General features: G+C 37.6%; 1 protein-coding gene across 1 annotated transcript in view; it reads right to left on the bottom strand.

The window, feature by feature from the left end:
* Positions 1 to 25,249, bottom strand: part of NECTIN3 (nectin cell adhesion molecule 3) — a gene marked incomplete at its 5' end in the record, with an annotated part of 126,115 nt that overhangs the window by 4,012 nt on the left and 96,854 nt on the right. Inside the window, 2 exons of the mRNA XM_082713939.1 lie at positions 340 to 402; positions 18,358 to 18,459. Coding sequence (XP_082570065.1) covers positions 340 to 402; positions 18,358 to 18,459 — 165 coding nt within the window. The remainder of the gene's footprint in view (positions 1 to 339; positions 403 to 18,357; positions 18,460 to 25,249) is intronic.

Genomic DNA, 25,249 nt, shown 5'->3' with positions numbered 1-25,249 from the left:
TGGGGAATTAGGGAAAAGACAGTGAAATGAACTGGTATTTGACCATACGCCCAACATAACTGAGACTCACTCATAGCTATCACCATCAAATGAACCCCCAAGATGCTGCTCTGTGGCATCTCTGGTACTAACCTTCTGCCTGGTTACTGGTTTCATAAAACTCGATTACTTCTAAGATGGGCAAGCAAGCTCAAGGACTTTACAAAATCATACTATGGATGTTCAGATAGCAGAGAGGTGAAAAAAAAAAGCAATTTTCATGGACATCAAATGATATTTTAATAAGTATAATAATAAGTCCACCTGGACAGACCCCCACAGAAGGACCTCGTTACTTACAGAGTGCTGGAGACCGCCAACCTCCCTTTCTTTGAACTGAGTCTGCAAAGGCAGGTGTTCGGTCTGGAGGAAGAAGACAGAACAAGACAAGCATTTTAAAGAACCAAGCACGCAGTGGTACACATCAACCAAGACCATCCATGAAGATGCCTAAAGCCTGTCATGTCTTGTCAAATGTATGTCAACTAAGCAAATGTTCCATTTGAGGAGGGGATAAGTAAATACATTTCTTGAGTTTGTCTCTCTCTCTCCCTACTCCAGATCTCTTCCTACTCTAGACTTCTGGAAAGAAGAAAACATACCAAACATCGCCTGCAGAAACTCGAAACTCTCATGCAAATTTATACACATCTTACTTGAGGGAGGACTTTGCATAAAAGGTCTCTTACCTCTTCTGCAGAAGAATCAGATACTTTTTTTTTTTTTAAGATTTTATTTATTTATTTGACAGAGATAGACACAGCGAGAGAGGGAACACAAGCAGGGGCAAAGAGAGAGGGAGAAGCAGGCTTCCCACCAAGCAGGAAAGGAGCCCGATGCAGAGCTTGATTCCAGGATCCAGGGATCCTTACCTGAGCCCAAGACAGATGCTTAACGACTGGGCCACTCAGGCACTCCAAGAATCGGATTCTGTGAATCAGCTAAAAGTGACTTTGGGGTGATAATGACAAGTTATTTTTTGTCCTTATCTATAGATACATACATATGGTCAACCTTCTCTTCCTGAGAGCTACTCTCTGCTTCCCATCCCCTGCAGACCATAAAGGGGATTCCTCATTTTTAAACCTCACCCTAGGAAAAATCCCTCTCGGCTTCCCCTTGGCTTAAAAACGCATCCTTACCCTTCAACCCCCAGGTCAAATATTAGCTCTTCCAAGAAGCCTTGCAGAAAGCATATATTATCGCAATTATTTGTTTATATTTGCTTGTCTCCTTCACTAGGATTGAGGGTGCTAGTTGGAGTATTTTACAAACATCATCTCATTCATAATCTCCCTAAAAATTCTACAAAACGGATGTTTTTATTTTACGGATGACTAAATTTGAGGCTCAGAGTGATTCAGTAAAGTGTCTCCGGTCACACAACTGGGGAGTGATGGATTGTGATTCACACATGGCTCTGTCTGAATCCTAATTCTATATTCCCATATTCCCTGCCTCTAGCTCAGTGTCTGGAAAATAGATGTTTAGTAAAACAGAAGAAGGCTGGAAAATCCCAGCATGCAGGCATATCTATCAACATGTCCTCCTTTTCAATGCCTTTCCCCCCATGCTGTCCTTCCAGCCTGGAAGGTCTGCCCCTTAGTCTCTGGCAGTTGAAATACGCCATCCATCTCAGCTTGGCTGCAGTCATTTTTTTTTTTTTTTCCTCCTACAAGGCCCATCAAAATTAATTTCTTTACTCCTAGTTTTCTTAATTTTCTTGTTTATATCTCTATCAAAGCACACACTATTGATCTATCTGACAACATCTGTTCCTTTTGACCCTAGTGAAGAGTGAGAGCCTTTCCTGGCCATTGTCCTCCAGCTCCACACCCTAGCCTGAGCAGGAAGTCAATAGTTAACTAAAGAATTTAGTTAACTAAATGATTAAGTCTTGATATCCCATGTTAAGGTTATCCAAACTATAAAGTAGGTCAGACAAATTCGTTCCTTTTATCACATTCTGCATGAGTCTAGGGTGCTTTCCACATGACCACGTGAGATGGAGAGTACATACTGGTGAAAGCCCATGGCAGGGCCAACTTCATGGAGTGTGACCAGTCACACAGGGCCTTGTGTTTGGGTCTCACTTTAATGCTCAGTGGTTGTTGTCATCTCAGATTCTGTGTTTTGTAAGTGCTCTAATGAAACAGTGGAGCATCACTCAAAGGTGTCCTCTTCTGCTGCTTGTGTTTGACTTGGTTCTTGGCCCTCACCCTTACCCTGGTGTCCCAGATCCCCCTTGCTTTCCCCTCTCTGTCCCTGTCCAGGGACTGTGCTGTCCTCGCCCTGGCAGGGGCCTGAGTGCAGGTACAGGGAAGGCTGGCGTCAGGACTGCACACCCCCCACATCATGGTATTTCTGGCAGGTGACCAGAGGACACGTCTCAGTGAGGACAAGTGTCTCACCCTCATCTAGGAACCTGACATCACCGTCTTGACATTGGCTGGTCCTGGTCCAAGGAAAATAGGGAAAAAAAAAAACTTTAAATTTTTTTGCTGTTTTATACGATCCTGGTTGCTGTTCTTCTCTTCTATCAATATAGGTAATTGAAAAATTATTCTACATCAGTGCTGTTATATAATTTGACAAGAGACAGGCAGTTAGAAGCTTCTGTGTATAAAGGGCAAGTTCCTTTCTTCCCACTGGTGGCAGAGTGTAGAAAGCAAGGGTGCAGTCAATACTGAAAAGAGACCATGTTCTAGAAATACAATGATTACAGCCTTAAGAGTTCAAGAAAATATTGGGTTGGAATATGTGCTGCTCTATGTTTATGCTACAAAATTCCAAATGGCATATTTAATATGACTAGAAAATAAATTATCATCCATATTTTCCTGAACACTCAGGGTCACACTTATTTGGTCATTGTCGGTGAAACACAGCAACAAGCCATATAGCTTTGGAAGCCAGTGTTCACCATGGGTGGGATGAACCATGTAGCATCCTGAGTAACAATATAGCCAGTAATATATTAATAGCATTAGAGCGTTATAGAGGCAAGAAAATCTATTTCATTTCAATAAAAAGAGACTGCAATGTGTAATAATAGCATTGTAATAATAGCATTGCTACCTTTTTCTTAAGAGTAGAAGATGCATAATTAGCCGGAAAGGTACACGTGAAAATAAAGGACAAGAAGAGAGAGTTTCTAGAACCGGGCAGACAGAAATGGTGCCTGGACACTCTGAATATATTGCACTTGCACTGAATGGACGACAAGCATGTGTGTAAGGTCCTCTTCTCTAACCAATATTGTAAACTGTCACTAACAAACCACCATTCCTCATGGGCGCCCATGAATTTTGTAATATAATATTGAACCGAAATCTATGGAAAGAAGTACGACACATCCTGGAGACAGCCCTGCTTTAAGGATCAGGGGTTATGGAAAAGTATGCTGCCCTTACCTTGGCATTGTGCAGCCCTCCGATGTCTGACAAGAGACATAAGGAATTTCATTAATCTAATGGTGGGTGGGAATACGTGTTCTATAGTCTCTGCACTCCCTAAACTACTTGAAATGTTGAATATCTGACTTAAGAAAAAAGTTAATCACCAGTATATTGAAAAGTGTCTTGTGTAATACCTTACTTATGCTTGGTGCTTAGTATATGTGTACTAAATTAACTTACAATATTTTAACTAATGGATACACGGCATATATTATTCTATTAGTCTTACATTTTTTCGCCCAGAAAGCATTGAGCTACTCTGAATCCCTAATACATATTTTGATTTCCTCACTGGTGTGTACTATCTTGTAACAACTTTTGAGCTACTGAGCTACAACCCATAAGCACTTTCCTCATTTCTTAAGTCATGTAGACTTTCTGGCTCTAATGCTTCTTCCTTATAATGACAAGTGATACATTGTTTATTTCTGCTTCCAGTCATGATGGAGAACTAACACCACACTAGCCCTCGTGTCACAAAAGACACACCATAAAACTGGACATAATATAAGAAAGAACAGTTTTCAGACACTGGATAACTGTGCTGCATGCAACTGGGATCTGAGAGGTTGAAACACACATGGTGATCCTATAATAACCCCGGCGACTATCTGACTTCTGCTGATCAGGGAAGAGAAAAACCCAAGAAGAGCACAGAGCCTTGCTCAGCTGCAGGGACAGACTTCAGCACTCAGGCAAGCTGAGCTGATGTAATCTGTGGGACAGGGTATCGAAGAGAAGGTGAATCCCCATTGGATATGCGAGACATTCAGTAGAGGCCCTAAAGTCATGCTTTAAGACTAAGGCTAAAATAGCTCCAGGGTACAGAGTATTCTAGAACAACCCTAACAAAGCTTAAAAACAAGCTTCCAGAAGAACAAGTTGATCTTAAAGTAATTTAACCGACGGCCAAAAAACTCCTCGATCCTTATTAAGGAATGACAGCAAAATTCAAATAATTGACAAGGTAACATTCACAAAATGTCCAGCATTCAATTGAAATCTACTGAACTGGCGTGGGTATAATATCGAAGTGACTACAGGACAAGGAAAGTTACCAGAGATAAGACTCTTTCAGGGGTGCCTGGGTGGCTCAGTCAATAAAGCATCTGCCTTCAGCTCAGGTCATGATCTTGGGGTCCTGGGATCGAGACTTGTGGCATGCTCCCTGCTCAGTGGGGAGCCTGCTTTTCCCTCTCTTTCTTTCTATTTCTGATTTTGAAATCATAACAGAGTTTAGTGAGTAGTCGATAACAAAAACATACCTGGAATACTCAAAAGTGTTTAGAAACTGAACAACATACTTTTAAATAACTCAATGGCCAAAGGAGAAATAATAAGGGAAACTAGAAAGTATTTTGAATTAATTATAATATACCAAACTTTTGAGATCTTGAAAAAGAGTACTGGTTAAAGAAAAGTTTATAGCTTTAAATGCTCATATTAGAAAAGAAGAAAGTCTCAAATTAATGACCTAAGCTGAAAAAAGAAGGGCAAATTACAGCCAATGGAAGTTGAAAGAAAGAAATAAAAAAGAGTGAAAAATCAATAAATAAACAAGGGGTAAACATTTTATAAAATTAATGAAACCTGGAAATCTGGTTCTTAAGATTAATTAAATTGGAAAACCTCTAGTAAGAAAAAAGAGAAAACACAAACCAGTATGAAAATTAAAAAGGTGATACTACAACTGATCTCATATAAATTAAAAGAATAAGAAAGATGTACTATGAACCATTTGATAACAATCTCAAAAACCTAGATGAAATGGACAAATGTCTTGAAAGACACAATTACAATCCTTTCCACAGAGAAACTCCAGGCCCGGATGGAATCACTAGTGAATTCTCTCAAACAATTAAAGGCATCTTAAATTCTTTCTGCAAATGGTGTGAGGGGGTCTCTTTGTAACTCCTTTTATGAAATTAGCATCACCCTGGTACCAAAACAAAAAATATTAGAAAAAAAGAAAACTAAAGATTTTTATTCATAAATCTCAAAACCCAAAACAAAAATAGCCTTCAATAGTTGAAACAATAAATAAATCATAGCATGTTCATAAAATGGGATACTACACAGCCACGAACAGAAATTTATTCATGCAACAACACGGAACTCAATAACATTATGTTGAGCAAAAGAAATTAGACACAAAAGAGCATGCTGTGATTCTCTTTATGGGAAGTTCTTTTTTAAAAGCCTAACTAACATACTGTGATAGAAATCACATTAATGGTTGCCTGAGGCAGGAGGGTGTTGGAGGAGGGAATGGTGGTAGAGGGTATGTATGACACATTTTTCTAGTCATGGAAATGTTCTTCACTGGGGTAGTATTCACATGAATGTAGAGCTTTGGCAAAGCTTATAGCATAGCATTATGTAAGTTATATCTCAATAGAGTTGAATATTAAAAAAAACTATACCTTCCATTTTATCATAGTTATTCAATATTGTAGGAACATGCATGGGGAGGCAAAGTAGAATGGGAAGTCATTGACACAGTCTGGAATCTGTGATACAGGTACCTAGTAAATTCTTAATAAATACTTCACCAGATTGTCCTTGATGCAGGAGTTTCATGGTAGTATCAACTGCTTGCTTTGTTCTAGTGACTGAGTCCCATTCTGTAGAGATGATTTCACAGCACTAACAGAGGAACACATGAAGAAATGGCTACCAAACATAATACACAAAAAATGGACTCCTTAAGGCATCTAGGATATTACATTCCTAGCTATTAAGTACCTCTCTGAAGGAATTTATAAAATATTACTAAAAGATGAACCAAAAGTCAGTTTTCCCTTTTACCTCACTTTTAATAACTGTGAGAGTGTTGACATGTGTGAGCAACAACTATAAAGTGTGTTCTAATCAAGAGAAATTTGTAACATTAATTAGGTATTTGTTTAATGAGATACATAATTGTTACTGTTCTCCGTGATAATTAACCATAAAAGCAAGCTATTCACATAAATGTCTCTTATTATTATAGTAGACCGTTGGCCTTCATAGATTTAACATTGCTGGTTTCAACCATTCATGAGTGAATTTAGAAAGGTTATGACAGGTTGTAAGGTTGTAATTTGTAATTTTGTTGAGACACAAATTTGAATCAAGATGGGGGAGGCTTCTGTGATGGGATAATCATTTAGCTAGTTAATGAGCTTAGCAACTGCTTCAATATCCACTTTTCAATGTGTTTTTGTTATTCTCAACTCTTATAGATGAGTTTTATAGAAGATGGGGTGTTTAAGAATATAGGGTTTCTCAAAATCTTGTGAAGTATATCCTCTAGGAATGTCAATGAGGAGTGCTATATTATTAATCAAGCTTTTCCTTTGAAATTTAGAAATGGTTCCTTATTTTTTTAGTTAATTCTTATTTCTGCAGTATCTACCATCAATCATGATTAATGCAGATTGCCACGACACATTCTATAGGTTAAATATATAAATTCGGTCTGGATCTTATTTTCTAAGACATGGGATTTATTTACTTACAACTCCTCTTTCCCAGTGTCTGGGAAGTAAGGTTCATTCCTATGTTCTGTCTGCACACCCCATCCTATAATTCCTTTACTGTTAACCCTCTAAGAGACAGGGAGGTTTTTCCTAAACCTCATGTGGTGCTATCACACAGCAGATGCTCAGTTAACACTGGCTATGTCTGAGCCACGCCATGCACAGGATCTGCCTGGACTCCATCTCTTCACTAGTGGTCCCCACAGAGGTCTTGGGTGCTAGCCCATGTTGGGAAACCTGGTTCAATTGAACTGGAAACCTCGGGGTCTGACTTCCTAACTTCAAGGAACACGGCAGAGTTTCATCTGAGTTGGGTCAGGAGAAGGCGGTGAGCACCATAAAAATAGATTCTAGTTCCTTAGTACTGAGCAATCTTGTAAAGAAAGACTGAAGGAGAAGGTCTAGAAAGAAGTTGGCTCAGTAATGCCAACGTGGTGAAAACAGACCATCGTTCCATTCATCATAGGCAAAAGAACAACCATAACTTGTAAGGACTGACCAAAGATTCTTCCCCTCCTCCCTGCTACTTAAAGTAGGTATTGTGCAAGATGCTTTAATGTGCTCAGGGTCTTATACTGTCTCCCTGAAGTAATTCTATCATTGTTTCCATAAAAGAGGCTTGGAGAGAAGTAGCAGTGTTTCCATGTTTGCAGAGCTAAGATTCAAATCCATGTTTATGTAATTACAAAGTGCATGTCTTACACCATAACATGAAATTGCCTATTTTTCGTCTTGAATATATCCTGTCTCATCCTAATGTGACTGCAGAAAGGGGACTGAAAAGCAGGAGGACACTGAGCATGTGAAAGGGGAGAGGACAGGAACTAGAGGAAACCTCAGTCCTCGCCAGCTTTGCCACCTGCTCTGCGTTCTCTACATCTGAGCGGGTCAGATAAAAGCTAGGGCCTGTGTTACTACTTCACCTCCTGCTGGGGCTCCAGCCTCGATGGAAGGAAAACAAAGAGAAGGCTTTCCTTGACACTCTCAGAGTTTTTAATCTGCTTCAGGCCATCGATGAACACAGAATGGTCTAATACTCTTTAAAATTAGTTCAGAGGTCATCTTCCCTCCAGTTTTACTGTTTGTTTATAGTTTATATAGTTATATAGTTTATAGTAATATAGGTAGTACCTTAAAATGCAATGTCCACTTCTCTAAGATCTAGTATCAAAGACAGGTGCAAGAAGAAAGGACTACAGAATGTCTTATGGTAAACTCTTCAAATGTGTGCTTAAATCATGAGATTTATATGACAGAAGAATATTAGATAATTTATCTCACAAGGTAGGATTGGATTTTTCTCAAATCACCAGAGAATTATAACAGTCAAGTTGTTGTTGAAAATGTTGTATTATCCAAAAGGGAGACAGTGTTCCTCCTTATTGTTGGTAAATAAATTTCATTACTTCTACGAGTATACATTCTAGATTTTAATTTTTCAAAGTGAAATTTGATATGACACATTTTAATGAGAATTCTTACCTTGGTTTTGGTCTCAATCCTTACATTAAAATACCAAGACAGTGACACTTCACTAAATTATAATGTGTATGCACAGCCAAGCATCTAATTAAGGAGACAGATGATAAAGGTGATGGAAAATTATTTGTGAGCAAACTAGACACCCACATCTAATGCTAAGATGTCCCCGATCATAAATCCTACCCATTTCCAGGACACAACTGATTATGCATGCATTCATATACACTATTTTCCATAACTAAATATTTTAACATCAGACTGCTATGCTGGCCCTGCCACAATGGGCATCTTTGCGCTTCAAACCCTTGCCCTAGTGCTATACCATTATTAACCCCTTACACCACTTTATCTCCAAATTTGCTTGCAAGGTGATCTTTCAACTTAAGACTGTTAGTATAGTTTCCTCCACACACCAAACACCCTCAAAGAAATATTAATTGCTTTTTAGACATCAGGCACAGTATTATATCCCCCAAGACACTCTGCAGAAATATTATCCACCATACTGTCCTATATACTTTGTGAAGATATGTATTCTCAGAGAACACATGACAAAAATGGTCCCATTTCTGGTTTAGTTGTTGTAATGGTCAAAAATTTTACACGCTAAAAAAAGAACCCAACTCCAGTTCCTCTCTAGAAACTATTAATATGTGCCGCCTCTCCAAACTCATATTTAATCCAGTATCTAAGTTCCTTAACTTGTAGTACTGAAAAAAAGATATCTGGCAAGACTTTCTTTGTAGTTAATAAATTATGCTACTCTTAGCAAAAAAGATTAAAAGAAAACTAGGAAGAGCCTCCTAAAATCATCAATACGGAACATATTTTAGATTGTGGGACAGAAGAACATACTACATGTCGAACATCGCTGTCGTCTTATTCTTTGCTATTGGAAGGTGAGATAATATAGGAATCATTTCCCTCCTCTTTCCACTGAGGGTTTCACTAGAAAGTAGAAAATAAAATACAAGAAAGGTCTTATCTGTTTGCTTAGTGGTTACCTATCCCATAAACCATCAAAGGGATCCCCGAACATATTTAGTTAATAATTACATGTATTTTCCTTTGGGGTCTTAAATTTAATTGAATGGTATTCTGCACCATTTTCCTGAAAGGAAAATAGAAAAATATAGACAGCATGCCCTTTTTCTTCTTCTGAAGGAAGATAACCTAACAGCAATAAAGAAGGCGAGACAGAAAGAGAAATCATCTGCTATGGAAAACTAATATTAACCTTTGGGGACAGCAATTTTGTAAATATAAAACCCAGAGTAGGCTGCTTTGTTTGAATTACAGAAGTAACTGTAATCCCAGCTTGGCATTTCCCTGAACACAGGCACTGAAGTCTTCCACCAGCTGCACAAAGGTACCCTGAGGGAGAATTCTGCTCATGAATTAAGCACAACCAGAACACATTAGCAACTGATATGAAGGTTCACAGCACCAGTGGTTGGAGGAGGCAAGTGAAGCAAGTCAGATACAGGAGGAGGAGAATCCTTCCAGTGGAGGTATGTTGCTTAGCTAACAAAATGAGTCAAGGATCTTTTTCAGGTTTTCAGTTCACTCTAGACTGTCAATATTGGATGTTTACAGAGTGATATGCTCTTATTAGATGCTACTCTTCATTGAGGCAAGAAACACTGCTTACTAAACAGCAGTTAAAACAACATTTTGTGTTCATGCACCCATAATTAAATGGCCAAACAGAGCTTAGATGTTTTCTATTAGCCCACAGAAGAGGCTAACAACTACAAATAACAGGTCATCTACTTGATCTGGGATTCACGAATACCACTGCAAGATCTTGTCTTTCACTCAATGGTTAGAGGAAGGAGTTTCGCTCTGTTAGGACATAACATTTCCATTATTTAAAACTCAGAACCAAATGTGGACTTTTGGAGAAACAGCAGAGGGGATGAAACAAATGTTTTAAATATGAACTTAAAAAATATTTAAATTCACTATTGACAAAAGTTATCTACCCGCTGCCCACGCTGGGATGGCCCCAGGCTATGGGTGACCCTGGCTGCAACTGTTTCCTCAGGAGCCATCAGAAGGTGTCCCAAGCGGCAAGAGCGCTTTCCCCACGCAGTTAGTTCAGACCCAGTGTTTATAAGGAGTGCCATTGTGTTTGGGATGTCTGCCCTGAGACGGGATGGGAATTTGGGTTCTGCTGTCAATGACAAAAGAGTGCTACCAAGGTGAAGTTAAGTCTTCTCCTAAATGGCCTGGAAATAGTCTGTCCTCTGAAATAACCTCATCATTAGCAACGCTCTACTAATAGGGATCCGAAAGAACTTACGGGCCACAGCCCTCCAGGAATTTACAATCTGGTTTCCTATGGCTTGTCTTCCCACGAAACAACAAAGCAAGGTAGTTTGAATGCAAGCACCTTAAAAGTGGAAAACCTATCTTAGCCTTTTACTTTTCTTTTCTACCACAGTGCTCAGTGCACATAGGTGTAGAACGATACAATCACCTGTTGATCTGATCTGATTCTAACCTCTAATAGCCGCAGATCCACAATTTCTATCTGAAACTTCCAGGAACAGGTACATTTTGGAATTCTAAATTTTTCAGATTTGTAGAAAAGTGAGATTTACTTATTCCACATACTTGTAAAACATCTCAAGCAGGGTCTGGTACAGAACCCCATAATCAAGCATATAACTATTTATACAGGGGAGAGTATGAGTATTCACATTAAGTGAAGAAAGAAATGGCTAATTTAACTTCACGAGAGTCAACAGTTTAGGTCTAATTTTGGTGTAAAATGAGTTAGGGAAAACTTGAGATGCTTAGGGATTTTTGGAAATGTAGAGAACACTGTGTATCTGCGGTACATATCCCAGGAAAGACAGGAGTTCAGAGGCTAGAAGTCAAAATATGCTGAGGAGAGATGGAGGTTAAACAGCGTTAGGGAAGACTTTCCTGGTGGGATGGGAGGACTTATGTGACCACTCTGAAGGTCCTGGGTTAGGTACAGTCAGTCCAATCACGGAGAACCAGACTGGGGTCCCTAAGCCTCTGGAACCACACAGATCCCAGGTTATGAAGCCACATGGTGAAAGCAAAGGCTGAGAAACACTAACTAGCTAATGATAATGATCACATCGATGATGGTGACTGTGGCTAAGTTATCTAGATTCTTCTTCCCGAGCACAGGAGAGCTCCTCGAGCTCTAGGTCTTTCTAGAGCATAGGAGAATCCAGGATTTGGAAACCAATAGTAGAGAGCAAAGAAAAGGAAAAGAGAAAGCAGAAAATGTCAACAGATCTACAGACCCAAGTCAAGTCTGTGGATCCTAGAAGCTTATATAAAGATAAAAAGAGAGTAAGGTATGGCCATATACTTCATTAAGGCTTATAGGACAAAAGGTGTAGTTGTCTGCGGAAAGGATAACAGTGTAAATAATAGCAGAGACTGCTACCATAGATTGAGTGGAATCATGAGAATGATCACCTTTCACCCAGGAAAACAACATACATTTTTCAAAAGCACAGTGAAAGGAGAAAAATACCTGCTCAATTGTAGGAGAGAGTATATCATAGGGGCTGACTAAGGGGTACAATGACACTGCCTGAAGAGAAGGCGGACTACAAAATCCCCAGGGAGTGAGCAGCTCATGTTATACTGAACCAATTGTGAGGTTGCAGAGGAGTAGAAGGGATGGGGTGGCTATGCATGAAGCGGTAGATATGATTTTCTAGACCCCAGTAAAAGATTGAGGTGAATCAGAGTCAAATCAAGGGCTCCTGATTGAACGGATCATGCAGGATTGCAGGTGAAAGATCTAGAAGAGTGAAGGCCTGAAAATGACAAGATGCAACACAACGGGAGGAGTTAAATGTTCTCACATGAAGGAAAACGCTGCTGCTCACGTAAAGATGAGGAGCAGCTGCGAGTTCAGAAATAGGCCTCCCTTGTTCATAGAGATGAAGCACGTTGTATTAAGGAAGGGTGGCATGCACTTGGAAGAGAAGTGTGTTCTCCTAACAGCTCCAGAATGGGTAACACATCAAAGAAAGTAAGCACATCTGTGTGTTAAAGGAAAAGGCATAATGTTTGCTTTTGATTGTAGTCTCTCTCTCTCTCTCTTCTTTTTTTTTTTTAAATTTGCATTTCTATGTAAGTTGCTTGGAGGAGAGGGAAAGCACACACTCAATGCAAGTAGCTTCAAAAGCTGCAAAAATCTTTTATCACTTTTTCCTCCAAAGAAGCTCACGGTCTCTGCTAGAATTTCATTCTAGTTCAAAAGGATTTCGTGAAACCCAGCAATACAGGTAGAACAGACAAAGGTTCTTAGAAAGACTTGTGCAAGATCTCACTGTCAGTCTGGGTGCTCTACTGTGTTCACAGAACAAATGAGGCCTCCAGCCCATGTGCACGGTACATGGCAGATCAAAGAAACAGCCAACAGGTAAAATATCCTCCTAACAACAATTTGTGCATGGAGAATTCTCTAACAGGTATCATGGCACCATTGAGGATGAAAGTTTCACTTCTTAACATGGTCAACAATGAACTGATGGACCCACTGTGTTTTTTTCCTTCTAAAATCAAGTTTGAATACCATTTCATCTTGTATTTAGTATGGTTTGGGGAAATATAAATTTTTAAAAAATACATGCATAAAGAAGCTAGATAGTTCAAATTTCTTCTGTGATAGTTCATTTTCATTTATGGACATATATTTTAGCTTAGCATCATTCCAGTTTCTGCACCAAGCTAACGGTCCCGGAAGGGCATGTGATGTGTATATATGCTGAGTGTGTGTGTGTCTGGGTGCAGAATGATGGTGAAAGGCATGGAAGGAAGGAAGGAAGAAAGAGAAGCATGGAAAAAAACAGCTGCCATACACACAGGCAAAGAGAAAAGCACTAAGAGCAGAGGGCTTAAAATCTACATGTAGAACTCAAGGAGCAAAATCATAACGTATGGAAAGTATCCAAAAGAAAAAGGTGTATGACAGTACAAAGCCCTCAATTTATTTATTTTAGACTATCATTTTAGTTCAATCTGCTCTCAGTTCAAAACAAGAAAAGGCTCAGAATATTTAGAATAATGCCAACAAGATGCCTGAATGTTTCCCTACTTTGTGAAATGTTGACCAAAAACATCTACTCAAGTACTTGGCTACAAATCTGTGCAACAGACCTTTAAAAGAGTAAGCTGGATGACGAAGTGAGGTGTTCTAGGAAAATACATGTGCTTCAGTGGAGCTAAACTCTTTTTCTAACTTAACAGGAGATGACACACATATATATTTCAACTGTTTTTAATTTGAGATGATTTTTTTTTCTTATGAGTTTCCACCCACATGTGCAGTGAGGTCATATGGTATCTCCTTCTAAATAGCTTTCAAATGGCAATAGGCACTGGAGTACAGAGCTCTGTTCTATACAGATGCAAAGTCACCTGAGTTGTAGGGAAAGAACGATGTACTAAATTGCAGCCGCTGAGCATCTTCTGAGTACAATCCCACAGGCTGTGGGACAATGTAGTTACAGAAGTCTGGTTGTTCTTACTAATTGATGAATCAGAAGCAGGAGATTTACTTGTTCCTTTCCATTTGAGAAATTTTAAAATGTTAGTGCTAGAAGGGCCTCAGGAATTATCCAGAAACAAATGGCCTTCTTTCATATAGGAAGGAACAGAGTTCCAGAGTAGTCAAGGTATTTCTGCAAGGATTCACTCATGGCAGAGCTGGACCAAAAAATCTAGACCCATACTTCTTAGACGCCCAGGCCAGTGATCTTTCCAGTATTTACCTGCAATCCAATGTGAACTCTCAAGCTAGACTGCCTGAGTTCTAATCCTGGCTTTCATAGCTGGGTGACAGTGAAGTTTGTTAATGTTGTGAGCTTCAGTCTGCTCATGTGAAAGATGAGGATAATCCTAGCATGTGCCTCACCAGGTTGTTATGAGGACCACATGAGTTAATACATATAAAGCACTTACGGCAACGTCTTGCATTTAACAAATGTTAAATAAATGTAAGCTCTAATTAATTAGTGTCAACATATGTTTTCTCAAAACAGCTCTAGGAGAGCTCGGAGTCCATTTAACACATTTCTGTAACAGTGGAACAAAAAACCTGAGCATAACCAAGTACAACAACCAGAAGGAAGAACAGCTTCAATTTACCTGTATCACCACTTCCCCTAGGCTGGCTCTGCTCACTGAGTGCCTGGAAAGAACTTCCCAGCTACACAGAATTATCCTTGCTGGGAAAGGGGGGGCAGATGACCAACCAGCTCCCCCAGGGTTTTGGGGCACCACAGGAAGGATCTGAGTTTCACACCCCCTCCCCAGACAGGCAAAACTGAGAGGCAGAGCTGGCTAGAAACAAGGAAGAGAAGGGATTAATATTGGTCACACAGTGGGGGCACCTGGATGGCTCAGTGGTTAAGCCTCTGCCTTCCGCTCAGGTCATGATCTCAGGGTCCTGGGATCAAGCCCCACATAGCATTGGGCTCTCTGCTCAGCAGGGAGTCTGCTTCCCCTTCTCACTCTCTGCCTGCCTCTCTGACTACTTGTGATCCCTGTAAAATAAATAAATAAAATCTTAAAAAAAATATTGGTCACACAGCGGGAGCAACCAGGGTTCTCAGTGACCTGCTCTGAAGAGGACCCCAACAGATTTTGCCATTGAAAAAAACAATGGCCTATTTCCTTTTTTGGGTGTTGAGTTGTAGAAGTTCTTTATATATTTTAGATACCAACCCTTTATCATTGGATACCATTCCCTTTGTCATTTGGAATTATCTCCCATTCAGTAGGTTGTCTTCTAGTTTTTTTTCACTGTTTCCTTTGCTATGCAGAAGCTTTCATCTGATATATTCTGAACAGTATATTTTTGCTTTTGTTTCCCATGTCTCAGGAGACCTATCTAGAAAAATTTTGATATGGCTGATGTCAGAGAAATTAATGCCTATCCTCTCTTCTGCAATTTTTATAGTTCTAAGTCTCACATTCAGGTGTTTAATCCATTTTTAGTTTATTTTTGTGTATGGTATAAGAAAGTGGTCCAGTTTCCTTCTTTTGCATGTTGCTGTCCAGGTTTCATTCTCGATACCCCAAAATATATATAATCCAATTAAAAATGGTCAGAAGAAATGAACAGATATTTCTCCAAAGAAGATATCCAGATAGCCAACAGACACATGAGAAAATGCTCAGTATCACTAATCATCAGGGAAATGAAAATCAAAACCACAAGGAGGTATTATCTCATACCTGTCAGAATGGCTAAAATAAAAAAGGCAAGAAATAACAAGTGTTGGTGAGGATGTGGAGAAAGGAATTCTCATGCATTGGGACAGCACTATGGAAAGCAATATGGAGGTTCCTCAAAAAATTAAAAATAGAACTACCCTATGATCCAGGAATCACATTATTTGATATTTACCCAAAGAATACAAAAACACTAATTCAAAGGAATACATGCATCACAATGTATCGCAGCATCATTTACGATCACTAAACAATGGAAGCAGCCTGTGTCCATTGATTAATGAACAGATAAAGATGATGTGGTATATGTACACACAATGGACTACTATTCAGCCTTAAGAAAGAATGAAATTTTGGTATTTACAACACAGCCATCTAAGTGAAATAAGTCAGTCAGAGAAAGACAAATACCATATGATCTCACTCATATGGAATTTAAGAATGAAAACAAAGAAAAAAAAAAAGACAAACCTGAAAATAATGCTTAACTATAGAGAACTAATCGTTACCAGAGGGGAGGTAGGTGGGGTGATGGGTTGAATAGGTGATGGGGATTAAAGAGTAGACTTACCATAATGGACCAAAAAATGATTTAAAAAATTAAAAATGAATACAAGTTTCAAATTTTTAAAAATAGGTACAAGGAACAACAGGTTTAACAGAGTTTCAGATGCCTTTCTTGGAACTATGGAATCTTAGTTATCTTCTAATACTCATTCTAGTCAATAAGTTTGACTAATTTTTGATGTCTGGCACGGTCACTTCTGAAATACAACTACTTTTCACATTTTATGCTTTTGTAATTTACTTTCCTTTTTGTTTTACAGATAGTAATTCTTTATTCTTATTGGACTTTTTTTTTTTTTTTTTTAAGATTACTTTGATAGTATTCCTAGCTCTTACTTGTTCTCCCTCTTTCATTGGGGCCATCTTTTCCTGATTTTGAATCGTCCATTTACTTTAGAGATCTCTTCTACCCATATGTGAAAAAGAAGCAACACTCTTTTTCAAAAATTTATCCAAGGAACTGATCATGACATTGCATAAAAGACCTGAAACTTACTGGGACATGAAAATATTCATTAATGAAATAACCATCTACAAAATGAATTTCCACTCAAACATCTTTCCCTACTTAATTCCATTTCATCAGCATTAAAATCTTAGCCTTTTAGTCTTTCATTGGTCATGAAATGTTGTGACCATCTAATAAAGTATGTCAAATACAATGCAAGTATAATGTAAATAATTTATAAAGTGATATTATAAGTCTTAACAAAGATTTTCTTTCCTATATTGATATCTATTTCACTTCTAGTTTTATACTTGCATGTTTCAAAAGGCTTTGGATACAAGAAAATACATAGAGAAAGCAAATTTTATTTTCCAAAAACAGCGGCAACATTATTTCCAGCCACACATGCTTTTCCAGAATATAGCAATACCCCAGTAAGAGGTGGAGTCTGTGTCAGCATCTTGCCTTGCATCTTTGAATCTTGAGCTGCTACGTAAGAAAACGTGCTGTCCTGAATTTGCCATGCTGGAGGGCTCATGCAGGGAAAATAAAGGGGAAGAGAGAGAGAGAGAGAGAGATATCTTCATGAGACAGGACTGCAAACTGCTCCAGCCCCCAGCTGTTTGAGCCTTCCCAACCCATGAACCAGATAAGTGAATGAGCATTCAGATGTCTGCAGTTCCAGCCACCATCCGACTGAAATTTTGTGAGAAACTCTAAGCAAGAACATGCTAGTAATAAACGACTGCTGTTCACGTCAGCTGTTAAGTTTGGAAGATTTGTTATGCAGAAATAGGAAAGCAACAGATTTTAATACTTGGAAGTAGGGCGCTACTTTAACAAAACCAAAAACATGGCAGTGGCTTTAGGCCCAAGCTACATGCAACCATTGGAAGGGCTCTGAAGAGAGAGCTAACGACAAAGCTTGATAGACTTCAAGAAGACTTTTGGCACACAACTGAAGGAACGTTAGGAAAATGCTGTCAAAGCTGAAGGAAAGGGAATCTCACCATATAGTGAGAAAAGTTTAGTAGCATTGTTGTCTGTGATGGTACAGAAAACATTATATGTATAATGAAATGGTCTATTTACCTAAGGAGATTTCTAGGCAGAATACTCTTAAGTGCCTACTAAGTTTTCTTTAAGCTGCATATGACAGAGAGAGATGTTCTTTTTTAGTAAAGGAAATGTTTAATATTCTACATCAGTTTACCCTAGGATAAACTGAGAAGTGTGCCCCTTCTCCTAAATTGCAAGATTTTGACAGTTTATAAAGATAAAATTCTGAGAAACCTACATGGAAATAGATCTTAAGGGTTTTAGATCAGGTGGATGGAATATAATGAATCAAACAAAACTCGCTCCTACAGATGTACTATGTCAAGATTCTCGATTCAATATATTAATTTGACTGGCTACTAGTAGCTCTAAGAGTTCAGTTAGATGACTGACATACAGGCCCAAAGATGAACTACACTAAATGAAGGTGAAATTCTAAATTTCTTTGGAATACCAAAGAGGAAAGTATCTTTAGGCTTAAGGAGATCAGACGTTAAAGTAGATTTCTTACGTAAGGTTTATTTTAACCACGCCTCAACTGTACCTGGCAGGCGCATCCTGAGAACATTTCTTGACCAACTTCTGCATGAAATGCATTCATGAGGGGTGCTCTGGCATCCTTGAAGAGTCCTGTGGTGGCTCTTCTCTGTAAGCCAAGAGGGACAGTGCTGCCAATGTAGAATCCATATGTATTTTACAGTTCTCTCCACCTCACTTTTACTCTACACCCTCAGGCATTCTTACTTTCAAGATTACTAAAGATACACCTTCATTCTTTCTCTACCTCTGTTCTCAAAAGTTGCTCCTTCTTATGTCCCAATCTAATGTTTTTCTAGGAGTTCCAATGTCTTAATTAGAAAAAAGAAATAAATCAGAAAATATGTGCCCACTATCTGAAAAATCTATACAATATAAACTATTTAAGGTTAAAAAAAATCACATTAAAAAAAGGTTAATGTGACCCATAAGGAAAATAGCAGGAGATTGTCTTCAAATATGGAGGCATGAATGTTATAATACCTGATTTTGATAATCAAACAAGGTCATCTCCTTTTATTTGAGTTGTATCACTTTGGATACCTACTTCTCGCACCAGTTCAGGGTATTAAAGAATCAAAATTTCTGCATTTTGACTCTTAATACAGTTAAACACTTGCAATAGTGTTTTGGAATTTTTATCTAAAATAAAGGTTAAACTTAACAGAAAAATTCCTTTATCTCTAAACCTCCAAGATAGTGTCAAGAATCATTCCCAAGCTTATGGCCCACTGATATACATCTAAAGGGTCTCATGAGAAGATTTTTATTATTGGTAATAAATAACATTTCTCCCAACAATAGCTAGCCCCCCAAGATCCTGGAGACCTTGCTTCCAAAAGTCCTTGGAGACTTACAACATCCATAATCCTCTTTGTCCTCACCCACCCCCAAGTTCACCCCTACTCTGCCTTTAAAAATTCTGACTGTAATCTGGTTCAGGGTCCAAGGCCCTACTCTGCTGTGTCAGGTATACTTGGGCCCAAGCACAAGCTTGTCAAATAAACCCTTGTTTGACTGCATAGGTGCTTGGCTCCTTGGTGGTCAGTCCCTCAGACGCGGAAACTCGGGCATAACAAATCCACTTAAGAAAATCAATATAACTGCAAGAAAGAGGTCTAGATTAACAAAACAATCCTTTATCGCTGGCTGTCTCACACACACACACACATACACACGAATGGAAGCAAACCATTTTAACCAGTAGGACGTAAAACAAAGAGAGATTATAATCCAAAAGCACTTGATAGTTGCCATCCTGGAATATTGCATTTTGTTCCAGAGAACATATTTCATGAGAAATACTAAATTAGAATTTTCTCAGTGGAGAGAGAGACCAGGGAGGGAACCAAAACTATATCCTAAAAAAAACAGTGAAAGATAACTGGGGCACAGTCCAGTCAGTTCTAGAAAATAGAACAAGTCAGAGAGCTTGAAGTATTGGGAAAGCTATAAAACAGTTCCTGGAAGGGTTGTTGTAAACATTTAAGGGACGTATGAAAAGCATCTGGATTAAAAGAAATATGTTCTTAATAGATGCAGCTTTAAATGCTGAAAGGAATTTTAAGAATTATAGAAATCAGAATCAGGACTAAGCTGGAAAGAGGCTAGATTTCTAATTTTCTAGGAATTTTAACTATCAAAAATGAAATCTAGTACCTTATGAGGTAGTGAAATTGCTAATGCAAGTGTTTTAAGTTGAGGCTGAGTTACCACCTTCTTAGATATTGTTGATGGAAATCTTGTCTTGGGTGGGAATCTGGGCTATGAAACCGCAAACGACATTTTCAGCTCCAGGGCAACGACTCCCATTTGCCTTATGCCACCCGGACAACTCTCTTCCCTGGCAACTTAGCTGACCCATGATGTCACATTCCCCATTTTTTTTTTTTTTTAAGTACCATGTGGATCATAGGCAGTTAGTTAGTTCACTACAGGGGGCTGAGAAAAAACTACTGTTAAGCACAGGATTACTCAGTTATAGAAAACTTTAAAATAAAAATACAAATGGGTCACTTCTTGTGGAGCCAAGAACCATATCACATATTCATTACAAATCCTTTTTGTAAGAATTTTAATGAGGACAGTTTTTGGCATTTGGGCTTCTAATCACATATAGTAACATAGTACTATAAGAATAGTAAATAATGAAAACTATTGAGCAAACATGGAAAATAATTCAAGTATAAATTAATTGTGTAAAATTAAATATAAAAGTAGACTTATAAGTAGGAATTATTACTAATTATATCAACATTTAGTAGTCTTTAACTTTAGCCAATCTAATGGGAGTGTAGTGACATTTCACTGTGGTTTAATCTGTATTTCTCTTAGTACTGTCAAGGTACAGTACCACAATGGTGTCAAGCTACTTTTCCTGTGTTAATTGACCATTAGCATATCTTCTTTGATAACAAGTCTATACAAATCTTCTATTTTTTTAATTGAATTGTTGTCTTCCTATTATTGAATTTTAAGACTTCTTTATTTATTCTGGATATAATTCTTTTGTCTGATCTATGTGTTTCAAGTATTTTTCCCCAATCTGTTCCCTTTGTCTTCTTAATGGTATCTGGAAGATCAAACATTTTTACTTTAATGATGCCTAATTTATCACTTTTTATTCTTCTATATTCTATGTTTTTCTGTTCTCGTACAATTATCATGTTTAGTGTATGTGTGTGTGTGCATGATATATGGTTATACAGTTTAACATGCAGTACCTAGCTCAAAACCACAGTAACATTTTCAACTTTGCAGCTACGTTTCCTTGAATAGAGCCTGCAATTTCTCAGGTTCTACTTAAAAGTAAAGCTGTTATTTTACATCATTTTTCTAAAGGGATATTTGTGGTTTCCATGGGAACATATACATCAGTAATGAGGCATTTAAATGTTTCAAACAAATACATTTACATGGCATCTCTTTTAATAAACAGGATTGATAGCCTAAATAATTACTGCCCACCAAAAAGCTGAAATTGAGATTATTACCTTTTGTAAGTGCCAATGAATTTAAAGTAGGAATCATTATAAAGCTAAGTATTTCCTTTTAAAGACCTTTAACAATTCTCATTCGTCTAAAGTTACTTATGTGTAAGAAATATTCTGCAGTTAGCAAGTTTTATATCTCATCTAATTTTCATTGTCGTTAAAGCTGCTGTAAAGATATCATTCAAAGCTTCAGTATCTATGTGAGCTGTCAGTTATAATTGTAAACCAACCATAAAACAATGTATAATTTGCATTTACAGAAGAGAACTTTTTTCTTCTTTAAAAAGAGGCAGAAAATTTTTTTTAAAGTAATTTTTGCTTACATCAAATTGCTTTTCATAAAGACTCAATAGTGTCTGAAAATGCCAAAAGACCTTGAAATTAAACTCAGTGGAAACATGTACAGAATAGAGCTGGCTACCTCTAAAGTCCGTGCTTTTGGTAACTCATTAGCTAACTAATCAAATATATAAGTATATATATATTTTAAATTAACTACACATATTTTATTTGTACACTCAGAATCACATTAAGATATCTATGAATATGGCTGGTTCCAACTAACTCCAATGTTAAATTTCAATCTACCCCCTATATTATTTTCTTAAGGTAAAAAAGAAACAAGAGAAAGGACTAGGAGGGCCTTAAAATTAAACTTGATTTCCAATGTAGAAATGCCTCCAATAAGATACAACAAAAGACGATACTGGAGTCCTTTAAACAAGAACAGTTAGGAAATGTATTTGACCTCTTGATTATCAGTCCCATTAGCATACAGACCTAATTACTGGAGAAGTCTTCTTTATTATAAGTATTGAAATCTATGTTCTTATCACCTTCTGATCCTAATTTTGTCGTCTAAAACTACAATGAAAAATACATTCCCCAAATCAATTTAACAACAGTAAATAATCATGGAGCTTAGCTCTGTGGGGGGGAAAAAGAAAACAGAAAAGCAACTATGTAGTCATAGATATGCTAAATGAACTTGAAGCCAAGGAGAGGCTGCCCAAAAATGTGCCACTTTGTCATGCATATTATTTTGAACTGAAAACAATGAAAGCCTAAAAGATTCAGGAAGAAAACTTTACCTTTCCAGTCCCTTCCAGCTGCCAAAAGAATTCAGATAGGAAGACAGCTATCACCATAGATATGGAAGATAACTACATTATAAAAGGAACTAGGTACTAGATCCGGAAAAACAGAGCAAGCCCTGTTTGATGAAGTCTTCTATGTCCCATTGTTTCTAAGTGGCCCAACAAATAATGTGTTTACCAAACATTTACTCTTTTTCATCTTCCTGATCTTCCTGTGAATTACTTTCCTTCCCTTTGAAGTCCCAGACCCCTCCTCCTTCTCCCTAGTTGAGAATGACAGGTATACCACACGTTATCAGGCTCTCTTTGTAGTGTCATGTTTGCATGGATTCCTGGTACATACAAAATTGAATTTGATTTTCTCCTGTTAATTGATCTCAGGTCAATTTAATCCTTAGTCCAGTTAGAAGAACCTTGCAGGGTAAAGAAAAATTTTTTCCTCCTGAACAAACTCAAGCTGGGTCTCAAAAAACAAGAATCTGACCTAAGAATTCATCATAAGGAATGATCCTTTCTTACATCTGCATTTGCTAGTAATCAGCACACAAAGATATGGAATGGGAGGTGTTTGTAAATATGGAAATGATTATAATAAAATGGTTTAAAAAATACTCTAAAGGCATCAAAGATTCAAACTAAAGTGCTACTCTGGATAAGTTTCCCATCCCTCCCAACAGTATCTTATTAATTCCTCAATAATAAAATGCTATTTACTCTGAAATACAAATTAAACTTTTAATTCACATGTCCAAGGAAACAGATGCTACTTTGAGGCTTATTTCTTCTTAGACTCTGATTCCCAAATAGCAAGCAATATTTTAAAAAACAAAAACAAAACCATGGAGTCAACAATAGATTAACTGCTTGCCCCACACAGATTTCTAATTAAGCAAATATTAGTAAAGCAAACAAAGGAGATTACTGTACATAAAACTGAGGGAACAAACATCTTGGTTGAAAATATGTGCCAAAGAATCAACAAAATAAATTTGGGATTTGGAGTCCTGCCACAACCAAACTTAATCAAACCAGTGGTGAAAACATTATCTCTGAGGAAAGAAAGTGGTAATCCTGTTTACTATCAGGCCCAGGAACAAGAAATTTGCATACAGTAGCTTGTAAATATGAAAAGTTATCTGACAAGATGCCAAGACACACTGGGTGAGAGAATCACATACTCATATAAGAAAACAGAATAATTTAGTGGCTCTAGGTCAAATGACTAAGGTTAACTTACTCAAGGATAAATTGTGGTCTTGACTACCCAAAACAAACTCTTCTGGATGTTTTTCCCATCTATTAGAATTTTTTTAGTTTCTTAATTTGGGGCATTTTAAAAACTTATAAAACAATAATTTAGTATTTCTAACTGATGTCTAATTTGTGGCACTTTTAAAAAAAATTAAGGCCTGTGTTTTATTAGTAATTTTTTTTAAACCAATGAACTTTAGAAACATTTAAATTAGTTAATTCAAACATGCTTTCTTCAAATTTAAAGGTTTCAAACATAAATTTTAATGAAAATGTTCATTCTAATCTTATCTAAGATATGTGAATAGATTGAAAACAATCAAAAGTATGTTAAGTATTCAGGGGCTACCTAGGGACTCAGTTGAATGTCTGACTGGATTTCGGCTCAGATCATGATCTCAGGGCCATGAGACTGAGCCCCACATAGAGCTCCACAGCTGGCTCCATGCTCAGTGGGGAGTTTGCTGAAGATTCTCTCTCACTCTCTATCCTTGTGCCTCCCCCCAACCCTATGTGTGTTCTCTAAAATAAGTGAATCTTAAAAAAAAATAAATAAATAAATAAAAAATTAAGTATTCAGTAAATCTGTCATGAAATGAACTGGTTTCAAATGAAGTGACCAATTACCCATGTTCTGGTTTTTCCTAAAAATGTCTTACACTATTTTCTAGTGGAAGGGTTGAGGGTAGGCTGCCCCAAGATGGGTCATTTCGGCATGAGGGTTATTTTGAGCTGAAGACTCTGTGTGCTCCAAGAGAAAATTGGACCCTCCCTTAACTATACAGAAGAATCTAAATTATACAGAGAATAAGGGTTATTACCAGAGATAGATTTTATCTGAGTAACCTGTCTACATGGCAGGACAAATATTTATTTACCAAACATTAATTCTTTTTCAATTTCCTGTAAGTTGCATTGCTTCCCTTTAAGTCACTGAACCCTACTCTCTTTCTCCTTAGTTTAGAATGACACATACCTCATTTTGCTTATCTCTGGAACTTCCATGTTTGTAGGGATTCCCTATTAAATTTTATTTTCTCTTGTTAATCTGTCTCATGTCGATCTGATTTTTAATCCAGCTATAAGGATCTTTGAGGGGATAGGAATTCTTGTTCCCTAGTTACTACACCATTTTATGAAAATAAAAAATTAAATAAATAATTCATAGCAAGTCATAAAATTAGAACCCAAGGTTATTCTCCATTTCTTAGAGTTCTCTAAATAAGATGGCTATCTCCAATTACACTTTGGAAAGTGACTGTCACAATACAAGTGCTTTTACAAGTACTTACGTTCACACTGGTACATTTTTTTCTAAGTTAAATATTCTTATCAGCTTAGGAAGACTTTTTTTTAGAGGAGGCTGAGATGTAAGAGCCATTTTGACTATGGGAAGAAAGCACTTTGAATTTTATGATCAGAAATGGAGGAGGCTATTAAGGAACTGGGGTAAAGGCATGAGACTAACAGAAGTCAGATGTACTAGGGAGATCTCTCAGACAAACAGCAGTCTCAAAGTTGGGGTAGGTGCACTGGGGCACATATATGTGAAATCAAA

This window comes from Mustela nivalis (assembly GCF_964662115.1).
Source record: "Mustela nivalis genome assembly, chromosome: 1".
NCBI classification, from domain to species: Eukaryota; Metazoa; Chordata; class Mammalia; order Carnivora; family Mustelidae; genus Mustela; species Mustela nivalis.
Note: the sequence above shows the minus strand (reverse complement) of the source record. Positions and strands in the feature narration are given on the sequence as shown.